General features: G+C 43.5%; 1 protein-coding gene across 13 annotated transcripts in view; it reads right to left on the bottom strand.

The window, feature by feature from the left end:
• The window catches only part of BCL2L13 (BCL2 like 13), a 47,974-nt gene that overhangs the window by 10,952 nt on the left and 23,806 nt on the right, over nucleotides 1-13,216 (bottom strand). For 3 of the 13 annotated variants that reach the window (XM_069585955.1, XM_069585959.1, XM_069585961.1), the window contains 4 exons: nucleotides 11,603-11,710; nucleotides 8,599-8,755; nucleotides 4,976-5,045; nucleotides 4-147 (listed from right to left, as the gene is read on the bottom strand). In XM_069585955.1, the coding sequence (XP_069442056.1) occupies nucleotides 4-147; nucleotides 4,976-5,045; nucleotides 8,599-8,755; nucleotides 11,603-11,710 (479 nt within the window). Of the gene's footprint in view, nucleotides 1-3; nucleotides 148-4,975; nucleotides 5,069-5,460; nucleotides 5,526-8,598; nucleotides 8,756-11,602; nucleotides 11,711-13,216 lie in introns of those variants that run through there. The other 10 variants (XM_069585966.1, XM_069585964.1, XM_069585965.1 and 7 more) reach the window with 8 other exon arrangements.

Here is a 13,216-nt window from a genome sequence, read left to right as displayed (position 1 = left end):
TACCCAGCCGCCCTGCTGGATGATGTACTCGGCCGCGTGGTCCTCCAGGAAGGTCACGCCGAACTGCAGCAGCGCGCCCAGCGGCTCCTGGCCGCGTTTCGTCAGCTCCAGAAGCATTTGTCGCAGCAAAATCAGAGGCACCAAAATCTTCAACACAAAGATGAGGGAGTAAAACAAACTGAAATTCTTGCAGGTCATTCTACATGTTCAACTACTAGAAAACACATTTTGGTGCATCACTGTGGAATTCCCTTTTTATTATACTAAACAGTGACCTCAACTTGAATTTTGGAGAAAACCGCATGTACGTTTTATACCACAGGGTGGTAGAGATGTTATTATATGACAACAACCAGGCCTCCGTGTGTGTGCACACGCATGTGTATGTGTAATCACATATGTACAGGAAATCCACTGAGGCATTATAACAGCTAAAGACTGGAAATGACCCAACAGGCACTGCCAAATTCTGGTCATCCAGAAAAATATCAAGAAGCTGTTAAAATGAATTAGACGGTGCACTGCCCAGCTGCCGAGATTCATTTTCAGTGAAAAAAGATAAAGCAGGGTATGTGCAATGTGGCGCCGTCTGCGTGAACACTGTAGAACGCCATGGTACTTCTGGAAAACACCTAAGAGACTGCCGACAGTGGCAGCCCAGGAAGAGAGCAGTGGTGACACGGCAGGAACGCACTTTCACGCGCGCGTCTTTTGCACGTGGTGCACGCTGTCCTTGTCCTTTTATTACCTAATTGAACACAACACTTTCAAAGTCATGAACCATCTTACACAAGTCACCAAAACCCAGAGTTGTCAGTATCACTCCTAATAACCTTATGGCTCAATATTAAACAGTCATTAAAAAGTCTCCCCCATTTGGGAGAATGGCAATGAAACATGTATACTATCATGTAAGAATCAAATTGCAAGAAAAAAAATAAATAAATAAAAAGTCATTAAAATTTATGACAGAGACTAACTAGAGCGCCTTTCCTTCCCCAAAACCTCCTGCATACTGAAGAGAACTAAGTACTTTCAGTCAACCATCTGCCTGAAACCCTTCTGACTACAACATCAAAAAGGACCGCCAAAGGAAATGAAACCAGTTTCCTGTCACTGACCTGCCAAGGTCATAGCTGAGGGATTACAATATATTTCTGCAGAAGAGGACAAACAGAAAAGACAATGAGTTTATATCCCTACTAATATTCTTTGGTGGTTTTAAGTAAAAGCGGCTCCAAGGGAATCTCTATTAAAAAGTCTGAAAGAAAAATGTGGCAAGCACACATCTTTCCTTTGTGGTATTCTAAAAGAACTCTAGCCCCAAGCATAGTCAAAATTGCTTCCCAGCACCAGCAGAGGGGCACAGGGTTGCAGACAGGACTCTGCGAGGCTTTCTGCACAAGCAGACGCCTGCAGCACTTCTGAAAAGAGGATCACAGCTGCTCATCCAGCTCCATGCTCAGTCTCAGTTGGGGCAGGGAGGGGAGCTGTGACCCAGCCCAGCAGACACATCACACCAACCCCTAGGGCCTGGGGCCCTGCATGCCTCAAAACATTCTCATTTCCCACAGTGATGTACTACATGCAATGTCTTAAATTTATTTACATTTAAGCTCTACTGCCTCTCAGAAATGAGCTGCAAATGTTTCAGACTTGCCATATAGAGTAATACTCTTACTAATTGTTCAAAATTCACCTCTTTCACGTATCAAGCGTAGCTGCCCTAGTTTTATGATACAATAATCTAGAGATAAGCCTGTAATCCTCTCACTGTCTTAACTTTAGTCCTTAACCGTATTCCCTCTGATTCACTATTACTTTTTACACTGAAATCTAACCTTGTAGTCCATTCTTCATATAGCAACTGCTCCACCGCTTCCATCATTTAAGTTACTCTTTCCTGAATCTTCTTCACTGCTATTACACACTCCTTGAAATGCGGTGAGTGCAGAGGCTTCCTTTTATAAGACTAGCATCTTCTACTTGGCTGATGGCACTCTCACAGTTTGTAACTTGGGTCGCCTTTGTACAGTCACACCCACTGCCCTCCAACTGCTGCGGTCACAAAGCTTCATGGGTATTTCCTCAACTGTTTCCATCAGTCCCACATTTCACTACTCACAAGAGTTCTGTATCATCTGCACACCTAATGGACAGCAAGGAGATCAAACCAGTCAATTCTGAGGGAGATCAACCCTGAAAACTCACTGGAAGGACTGACACTGAACTTGAAGCCCCAATACTGTGGCCACGTGATGCAAAGAGCTGACTCACTGGAAAAGACCCTGATGCTGGGAAAGATGAGGGCAAGAGAAGAGGGCAGAAAGGATGAGATGGTTGGATGGCATCACTAACTCAATGGACATGAACTTGAGTGAACTCTGGGAGATGGTTAGGCACAGGGAGGCCTGGCAAATACTATTCGTGAGCTTTGTTTGGATCTCAATTCTCAAATGAGCTTAGGAAAATATCTTCATGAAACTGGGAAGATGTGAATACTAAACAGGCTGATGATATTAAAATTACTGCTAATAATTGAGGTGTTGGAAATACACACTAATGTATCTATAGGGTGTGCGTCAAGGTAATCCAGGGGAGAGTGGGAAACAGACGGACAAGCCCAGACCCAGGCGGACACCTGCTGAGGCTGGGGGACGGGCGCAAGCCTGTCACACTGTGTGCTCCAGTCTGTGTACACCTGACGTTTTAGCAAAAGATTTTAAAAGGTGAGTGACGTAATACGCCACTAAAAACCAACCAAGGCAGATGAACTCTCCTTGCTACTGCACTTCCACAGTCTACTTGTTACCGTGTGAGCACCAGGCACTAACCACTCTAGCTTTTCTCTTGATGGTCATTTTCTTCTTTTCCTATAAGCAGATAAGTTCATAGAAAACAACCGATCGCCATGAGGGATAATAAAAAAGAATTAAAGAATAACCTATAATTCTGAGATAACTACTATGGATTATTTAATATTCTGGCACACATTCTGATTATTTTTCTCAGTCTATACATTCTATACAGCCTACATTTACACATATACTTTTGAAAAAATCATCCTATTAATATGGGTTTGCGACCAGCTTTTTTCCTCCAGTTACTTTGATTTAAAGAGCATTTTGCCAAGATGCTTTTACAATCTTTACTCAGATGAATTGACATTCAGCTTGGAAACTGGGCATGCTTTGTGGATACTTTTTCATTTGCACCTTACTTACCTACCAGACAGCCACTTCATATAGTGATGTTATATCAAAATTTTGCAAATACTTGTGCAAAATATAAAATACAAAAATGGGCTAAATGCTTAAATTAGCCAATCTGATTTTGACTGGGGTGGAAGGAGGCATTTTAGCTGCTTATCATGACAAGCTGGGTTCTTTTCTGCCCTAAGGGACTCAGACAGCAGTGCTGGACTCGGCAGAGCAGGTCCTATTCCAGTGGGCTTCACTTCCATGAAGGCTCATGCCTCGTGGAGTCTGGCCTGTGGTTCAGGTAAGGGACTGAAACGCAGTAGGGAATGGGGTGGTGGGGAAAAAAGGATGGGTGAAGAAGAAACGTGACGACTGGGGTTACTTTCATTTTTTGGATAACCATAGGACGGGGAAAGGGAGACACACAGGAGTTGACTGTAACAATCTTAGACAAGCGCAACATGAGAAAAACGTAAGATAGGGGACAAAGCTAGTGACATTAGGGATCTCACTTGCTGTTGGATATACAAAGAAATACCTCATAACGAAGCTCACTTTCATTTATAAAATCTATTTCAAGTGTTCATAAGAGAGGTTTGCTTTATTCCATAAAGTAAGTTAAACATTTTCTAACAACTCTTTCACAGTAGTAACATAATAAAACTCCGTGATAGTGACTGGGAACAAGGCTCCATGTGTCAAATCTAACACAACAGCCACTGTTTGCGGAGCTCTCACTGTGGTGCCAGACAATGCCCGTAAACAAGCCCTGACCACACACGGTGTCATTTAACTCTACTAACACTTCTGAGGTTAGTGGTATGGTCTCCATGTCACAAATGTGAACATCAAGACCTCACCTGCTTAACTAACCTGCCCTAAGACGTGCACCTAGTCAGTGGCAAAGCTGATACGGAGACAAGTCCGATTACAGGCCCATGATGCTCATGATTACGCTCTAATGCCGTCAAAGCCTGTATTAAGGTGAGTAAAAATAATATACATCGATTAGATGTATGAAGTCACACAGTCTGGCTTACAGCAGAATAATTCTCAGTAGAGGAGCTACTTATAAAAATAATTGCATTGCACTTTCTCATCCCAAGCACCACATCACCAAAGGCCAGCCCTCCTCCTGGTGAACAGGATGAGCCTAGACCACCTCTCCCGAGACTCTGCCTCAACAAGGTGACAAGTGGACCGCACGGCCTCAAACAGTGGGTGAGCAGCAAGGGACAGCAGAAAGACAGGCAACACCGAAGTGGGAATCAGACCTCAGCTCCAGTGCCAGTTCCAACGTGTACTGGTCCAGGGGTCGTAAGCAAGAACTCTCTTTTTTAAAACTGATTCTTCACCTGACCCAACAAGAGAAAAGCTGATAAAGTCCCTTCTGCGCCCTCTGAGGGGAGAGCTGCAACACTCAGATGAGGCATGGCGTGAGACACCTTGGAAACATCAGCACAGCCAGGGTTCCTCCTGTAAGAACCCCAGAAGCCGTCCCAAACGAAGCCTGTGCATTTCCCCCAAAACATACTCACCTGTGCGCAAACAACCATCTGGAGAGAAATGAAAAGATAATGGGGATTCAGGACAGATGGAAGGAAGATGGCACACGACAGCACCCTTGGATCTGGGCCAGCCTTCATCAGACACACCCACATAACACAGCTGGGCTCATGGAACAACGAGCTCTCACACGATGCTAACAATCCCCTCCTGGACTTTATCATTAACACACTAAAATCTTGTAACAGAAAAGATAACTTGGTTGATACCTTATTCCAGCCGCTGGCATGAACTGTGGCCTCCAGTGTACATTCCCGATATGCCTGATAAGTCACTGGCCTGTAGAGATTTTTTTTAAAAATCTGTGTCACAAAGAAGGAAAATTCTAAATTTCCAGATGAATAAATATACAGTCACTACTCTGCTACAGAACTTGCGCTAAAGTAACACAGATGATTCAACAGATAATTTTCTATGAGACTGGCTTTCACCATTTGCTATGCATTTTTCTTTAAGCATTCTCTACAGGTGAGATTTATGCTATCAGCTTGGGAAAGCAGTTCACAACATAAGAAAAATTACAGTTTTTTTGTAATTGAATTTTATCCAACAAGATTTCTATGTTGCAGATAAATTTATACAGTTGGGTTATTAATAGAATCAAGTTAAGAGCAAACAATAAAAATGATCTCGTTAATATAAAAAAACAATTTAAGCTTCTAAAGGCAAAGAATGTAAAGTATTTAAAACTTACAGATATATTGTCACTGGAAGACTGCTCAAATTGGAGGCAAATAAACACGCTACTTTAAATCTGGAGTCATCGACATCGGCTCCAGGGCAAGGCTCTCTTGCCCATTCCAGACACACAGACACTCATCTACTGAGGGGTCGTGAGTGCTGTGTTCTAAGCCTGGGTTTCTGTGCAAATTAACAACCACAACAGATACTTGGCAGCAAGGTGAAGGCACCAAGTGCTTGCATAACAGATTTAATAAAAATTTACCTCCACCCACCTTTGGTGGGCAAAGAATTAACACACAAGTTAAAAAAAGGATAGGAATCTTGCTTTTAAAGGATTCTAAAATTCACTCCAAAGGCATTTTCTGCTTTGAACAACCTGATCACGTCAGTCTTTTGAACAGTTATAACAGGTACACTTCCCGGTAGTTTACTGTTATGTTTTACATTTTAATACCTTTGTGCTTTTTATATCCTAGTACACACTAGGAAACTGAAGCTCAGAAAAGCTAAGGGACTATCCCAAATCCACAGAGATGGCAAAGAGCAACACAGAACAGGAATTCACACCCAGTGAGCTCTGGCTCCAAAGGCCACAAGGTTCCTGGTTTGAATCAGGGTTTTGACATGGTCATGATGGCAGTGACGCCCCTGGTAGCTGGCCAGCATCCAGACTGCGATGGGCGAGGAACACACCAGACAGCAGAGACTCGCTAAGAAAAAAGACCCTACGACAGCTCACCAAGGATTTCTGTAATGGATACATGTTAAAACTAGAATATTTTAACACACTGAGTTAAATACAATATATTTTAAAATCTACATTTAATTTTTTTACACGGCTGCTAGAAAATGTCAAGTTACATACGTGTGACTTCATTTCCCTGCTGGACAGCGCACAGGTCTGGACGTTACAGAGAGCAGCTCTGACACACGTGTGGCCCTCTTCTGTAAGTCTGTGAGACAGCGTACCACCGGGACACTGAAGTACCAAGACCATGGGTGGCTCTTCTAGTGAGACACTATGTGCGACCTTCCTGCTGTCACACTTCCACTGAAGCAGCCGGAGAACAGCTGGAAGACTTGGGCTGGCACCAGGGGGCCATGACACTGGACTCCAGCAAACGGGCTGCCATCTGCCTGCCCACGTGCTCCCCGCAGCTCTACCTGGTCATCCAGCCCCTTCCCTTCCTTTCCTGAACTGAACTGTCTGCTGCTGCTCGGTGGCACAGGGGTCCTGACGGGAGTTTATCAGGCTAAATGACGTTAGCATCCGCCAGAATGAAACATGATTTGAAGCGTTATATGTACACACATATATGCACATTAAAGATTCAGCAGATTAAAACGTTCAAAGGAAAATTTAACCACAGAAAAACAAGCAGCCTGAAAAACCGGCCCGATCTAATGAGCGACTTGGACTCTGCAAAGGAGAAAACTGAGGGGAAGAACTTTTTTAGATTTAAATATCTTTCTTTTTTTCGCCATGCTGTGAGACCTGTAGGATCTTAGGGGTTGAAGCTGTACCCTTGGTAGTGAAACTGCAAAGTCTAACCACTGGTCAGCCAGGCCAATTTGGAAAAAAACCCCTTCAAACTGCTGGTGCTTGGCTATGTGAAGAGTTCACAATTAATTTTCTACTTCAACAAAACTGGAGGAATAAGTGGTATTTTCTACCTTAAAAGATACTGCCACCAACCTGTATAATACTGGTAGTTCATCATTAGTTATTCCAAGGTATTAGTAACTTTTTAGAGTTGTTAAGCTACTGGGGAAAACAAAACAAATATTCATCCAAGACTATATTTTTTAAAAATATCATTTACTTTGCAGTGAAAAGGTGCCATCTTTTCCTGTAGATCATGAAAAGGACTCCAAAAACAGAATCCTGTCCTCACACAATCGCACATAGATAAAACTGTACTGTTTCTCAACAAAGTAATGATATCCCAGTGAAGTCAAAGCTGACGCAGAAACTAAGAGGGAAATGACTGATACAAATAGTCTGCATCAAGGTTGCGAGCAATGTTTTGCCTCACGCTTCTCAGTTACTTTGCTCCCAGTCCTAACCACTTTTATAAGTTTTCCATGTTTATTTTGGCCAAAAAGCAGGTTTCTTCAAACCTAAGATGAAATCTCAACATATAAACTAAATGAAAATATGGCTCCTCTAGCGTCAGAAGCTTGGAAACTGCCTAACCGCCCCTGCCCCCCACCCCAAACACTCCATAAGCAACTGCTGGGCTGCACCTCCAAATTTCCTGTGGAAGTTGTAATTCCCATACCCAGTCTTGTCTCCACATTTATTTTTAAAACTTTCTATGTATAAAGTTAAGAAAATCTAGATATGATTTTCACTTCACTGTTTCCTATGCATAGCTTGGATTTTTACATTTGCTCATGCCACCAGAACATGAAGAAACAAACTGAATTCTCCTTAAACCCAAACTGCTTCATTCTAGCAAATGGCAACATACACACTTTGCTCTGTCAAGGTACAGGGTCACCTACTGCAACAGTGGCTTGGCACCTGAATACTGGCCCTTTTAGTAAAGGAACCGTCTTCACCTTGTGTTAGCAGCGGTCAATCTTTATTAAAACAGACATTTTTTTTCTAATTCATACCAATTTCTTAATGACTCTAAGCAAAGAATTAAGGGAAAGGAATTTTTAAGATTTTCAATAAATGACTTGGCTTTATGCTAATAGACTTTCACGATGAGCTTCTTCTGGCTGACAGCTGGAAGAGAAGTTCCCACCGCAGGCATGTGGCAGAAGCACCACAGGCAGGTGTGCAAACCAAAGCTGAGCCACATCCGGGCGCCCTAAGCTGACACAACGCCAACCCCAGGGTACAGTGTGTGAGACCCAGCCATTCCAGTCACGCTGGCCATGAGGGTGGTGGTGACAAGTGGTTAGGGCCAGTGAAACAGGCTGTGGTTACAACCAGAGAAAGCATCTGCTGAAACCAGACAGTCCAACAAATAAACACAGTCAAATTCATGCTGGAACAGTTACATCACTGCTCAAAATGAAAAAGGAGAGGATTAGGGAAAGGAAAACATAAAAGCAAGTGAGAAAAGCGACACCGTTCACCTCAACGAGGCCTTCAGAGCGAGGAGCGGCGTGGACTTGCCCAAGGGGCACTCACCGGCTGAGCAGTGTCTGCAAGGCCCCGAGCAGAGGCGCCCGCAGCTCCTGCGCCGCCTTCTCCCCGAGGTGGGCCAGGCAGTCCTCCACGGAGCTGTCCGGGTTCGCGGGGCTGAACACGGGCGAGGTGTGGCGGTCGAAGCCTGTGCTGGCGAAGGCTGAAGAAGCAAAAGGCGCACCCTTGTGAATGAGCAGGTGAGAAGTCGTGCTGTAAACCCAGGGGGTTAGGATGTGGACTACTGGGAACCACAGCATAGTGTAAGCCACTGAAAACGTCAGACGATCGTTACCGGGCATTAATCTTTCTTTCAAGAGGCCCTAGATTTAAAGATTTTCTTAAAGAAAGATTTTCATGAAAAATCTCAGTTTCAAGAGAAGAAAAAGGCTAACCTGACATGTCAAAATGCACAGACCAGCTTTGTGAATGACTGCAGATCCGTTCCAACCAAGATGGTGAAGGAGAGCCTCTCCCAGCCCATCACCCAAGGGGGTCTGACCTGGCTCTCCTTAAACCAGATTCTCATCAGTTTTTCCACCTCAGAGGACCTCGTGACCTTCATTCCCTTTCAGAGCAAACTTTTAAACCCACAGTCATGCACACGGACACGTTTTACAGGTACGCACACTGCCCAGCCATGCAGCCAGCCCCTCCTCCATTCCTCACTCCCTGTTACACAGACACCGCCCTGCTCTGACTGCAGTAATAATCCATGCTGGTCCAGGGAGCAGACAGGACACATAACCCCTGGGAGTGGGGACAAGCGGCATGCTGTCCCGGGAATCTGCCCTGCATCCTATTTGTAGCATCAATCAGTTAAATGTTAGGAATGGAAAATAAAAGATTAACATTAGGTTTCTGGATTTCTATAAGTTTATATGTATATTCTTTCCTTACTAACAGGGAGCTGATTTATAGACATGATTTCTATTTTTTCTTGTTAAAAATTACTGGGCAGGGAATTCCTTGGTCCACTGCTGCTAAGTTGCTTCAGTCGTATCCGACTCTGTACGACCCCATAGACGGCAGCCCATCAGGCTCCTCTGTCCCTGGGATTCTCCAGGCAAGAATACTGGAGTGGGTTGCCAATTCCTTCTCCAATGCATGCATGCATGCTAAGTTGCTTCAGTCGTGTCAGACTCTGTGCGACCCCACGGACAGCAGCTCACCAGGCTCCTCTGTCCACAGGATTCTCCAGCAAGAATACTGGAGTGGGTTGCCAGTTCCTTCTCTTCCTTGGTCCACTAGTTTAGACCAATACTTTCACTGCCAGCGGCAGTGGCCTAGATTTAGATTTGATCCCTAGTTGGAGAACTATGATCCTACAAGCAGTAAGGGGAAGCAAATCAAATCAATCAAATCCCATCAATACGATCCATTCATAATCCAATCTAATCGATCTGAATTAATCCCATCAATAAATCAAGTAAATCCAGGCAATGCTACTGCACAATTAGTGTAACACAGTATGTTGCCAATATAACTTTCATATGCACTGAAAGCCAAAAAATTCATGTGACTTTTTATTAAGACATCTGCTCTACTGCAGTGGCCTGAAAGCAAACCCACAGTGTCTCTGAGGTATGCCTGTTTCCAATTCCAACCTACTCTAGCCCTCCTGTCTCACCTGAGGGGGAGGGGAAAAAACTCAGAAACTGGCGCGAAGTTCACAGCCCAGAGGCAGAAGCTCACTGAAGACTGAGATCTAACCACAGGGTCCCAGAGAGCTTCCCCCCTCCCCACAGGCCACCACCACCTCACTAAACACTGATTTACAACAGTCCCTGTTATTCAGTCAAATCAAATCAATCCGATCCCATTCCATCAAATCAATCAAAATAAATCAAATCAAATAAGGAAATAAAATCTTATCAAATCAAATAAAACACGTGTGTGGATGACCCTTGAAAATGCTGTGCTAAGTGACAGAAGCCAGCCACAAGCCACGGCTCAGGGCGTGACTCCACTTACATGCAGACCCTCCCAGGAAGATGCAGGGAGACAGGAAGCAGATTAGCTGGGGGTGAGGATGGCTGGGGAGTGGGAGCAGACGGGAAGTCACTGTTAACTGTTATACAGTGTTTCTTCTGGGGATGTGAACAATGCTCTAACTTTAGACTGTGATGCTGGCTGTACAATTCTGTGAATATACCAACCACTGAACTGTGTACCTTTAAATGGATAAATTTTTCATATATATCTCAATAAAGCTGCAAAAATTATTTATGGAAAGCAAAGCCAAGATATAACCCAGGGCTGCTCTGGTGGTACAGTGGTTATTAAGAATCCGCCTGCAACGCAGGGGACATGGGTTCAATCCCTGGTCTGGGAAAATTCTGCAGCCACAGAGCAACTGGGCCCCTGCTCCACAGCTGTGAGCCTGCACGCCCTGGGGCTTGTGCTCGGTAATAAGAACACACCCCAGTGAAGAGCACGCCCTCTCACCATAACTAGAGACAGCCTGTGTGCAGCCACGAAGACCCAGCAGAGCCAAAAGTAAAATAAAAATAATTTTTTAAAAAGAAATAACCCACATGCTCCCCTCCATAAATAAGGGAAAGACTGAGTAAATCTTCGTTTGATATACGCATTTTTAAAGTTTATGATTCAATGTTAAGCACAAAGTCTGTAGCCACAGCATCACAGGCACACTGCTGCGACCGCCATCGACAATATATGCGTGAGAAGGAAGGCAGCACACTGGCAGCTCTCTCTCTAACGTTGTTAATATAAAGCAACAAATCACACTGAACGGAAAGTACCTTAACATGACTGATTAGTCCAATACTTAACACCAGAAAAGGGTCCATCTCATCTGCTGGGTATATTGTGGAAACTTATTAATATAAACAGATGCCCCAGGAAAGGAAAAGGTACCTTCTAGTTTCACCACTATAATCTTAGACCCAAGAAGTTATGTAATGCTGTGAACACTTGACTATAAAAAAACAAATGAAGCCACACCAAACAGAGCCACTAATTAACTAGGAAATAAGAATAAAGAGACCTTCAGAAATTTCTTTGTCCAGGGATTTGAGCTCTTCTTCAATTTCAGTTTCAACTTTTAATAAAACTTCTTGATCCAGAGATTGTGAAACTGTATCTTGCTGAACCCCTGAAAACAACAAGAAAGGTTACTATCGAAAGACAGAAAACATTAGAACATGGATAGGATGTTTAAGCAATAAGTCAGAAAGTACAAAATCAAAACTCATTATCATGCCCAAGGGCTAGGAGAATCTTAAAAATGAGGAGGCTGAGGCCAGGCAGGTTGCACCGCTAGCCCACCCCTGGAGGAGCCGTGACTGGAGCTCAGGCCTCAGGCCAGCGTGGACAGAACCACCAATTCAATTCAGCCTGTGTCCTCGGCTTCCGGTTGGGCTGCTAGGAAGAAGTCTGCTCAGAAACATTGCTGACATAACAGAGAAGAAAACCTGAAAGGCTATCATGTTCCCTTACCTTCATATCTTCATGCAAACTGCATTCCAAGAGAAGGCCTATGATCAACAAAGCATGTGTATCTTCCAACTTAGGGAAACCAGGAGCATAACCCAGTGGGAGGCAAAAGCTACCCTCCTGCAGTAGAAGGACAGGAAGGGCCTGCTCTGTAGCATGGAAAGGAGAACAAAGGGACAGCGAACCAAAATAAAACTCGGACCCTCAAGAGGGTTTTTGTCGTGGAAAATATAAAATTCCTTAGGTATTTCTACCACAAATGCAACAGAAAGGATCCCCTCATGGTCATGGTTAATATTTATCTGATTAAATGACATTTGATTTAACATTTCTGCCTATGTAAATATCTTAGTTGAAACTACATAAATAAAAATTTTAAAACATTACCTACAACAATATGCTACTAAGCAACCAATGGACCACTGAAGAAATCAAAATGGAAATCAAAAATACCTGGAGACAAATGGAAACACAACCACCCCAAATCCATGGATTAAAGATTTATAAGACCTGAAACCATAAAATTCTAGAAGAAAACAGGCAGTATGCACTTTGACATGGATCTCAGCATTATTTTTTTGGCTATGTCTCCTCAGGCAAGGGAACAAAAGCAAAAATGAACAAACGGGGCTACATCAAACTAAAAAGCCTTTGCATAGTGAAGAAAACCATGTGCAAAGCATAAAGTCAGCCTAATGAATAGAAGATATTTGCGAACAATAATATCTGGCATATATAAAGAACACATACAGCTGGACATTAAAAAAACCCCCAAACAGAAAAGCCTCAATTTAAATTGGGCAGAGGACCTCAATAGGTATTTACAAAGAAGACACAAAGGTGCCACCAGGCACACATTAGTGTTCAACATCACTAATTACCCGGAAAATGCAAATCAGAGCCACACTGAGATTATCACCTCGCACCTGTCAAAATGGCTATTACTAAAGAGGCAGTAAATAACAAAGACTGGCAAGGTGGCAGACTGTCGATGAAAACGGAGATGATACACGTGGCTGTGACTGATACAGTCAATATGAAACCAATACGGAGGTTCCTCAGAAAGTTAAAAACAGACCACCATAGTATCCAGCAATTCCACTTCTAGATATTATGCTGAAGAAAATAATTCAAAAAGATATATGTGTGTGTGTGTATAGATATA

The sequence above is a fragment of the Ovis canadensis genome, chromosome 3 (assembly GCF_042477335.2).
Source record: "Ovis canadensis isolate MfBH-ARS-UI-01 breed Bighorn chromosome 3, ARS-UI_OviCan_v2, whole genome shotgun sequence".
In the NCBI taxonomy this organism is placed as follows: domain Eukaryota; kingdom Metazoa; phylum Chordata; class Mammalia; order Artiodactyla; family Bovidae; genus Ovis; species Ovis canadensis.
This window is presented reverse-complemented; position numbering and strand designations above follow the sequence as displayed.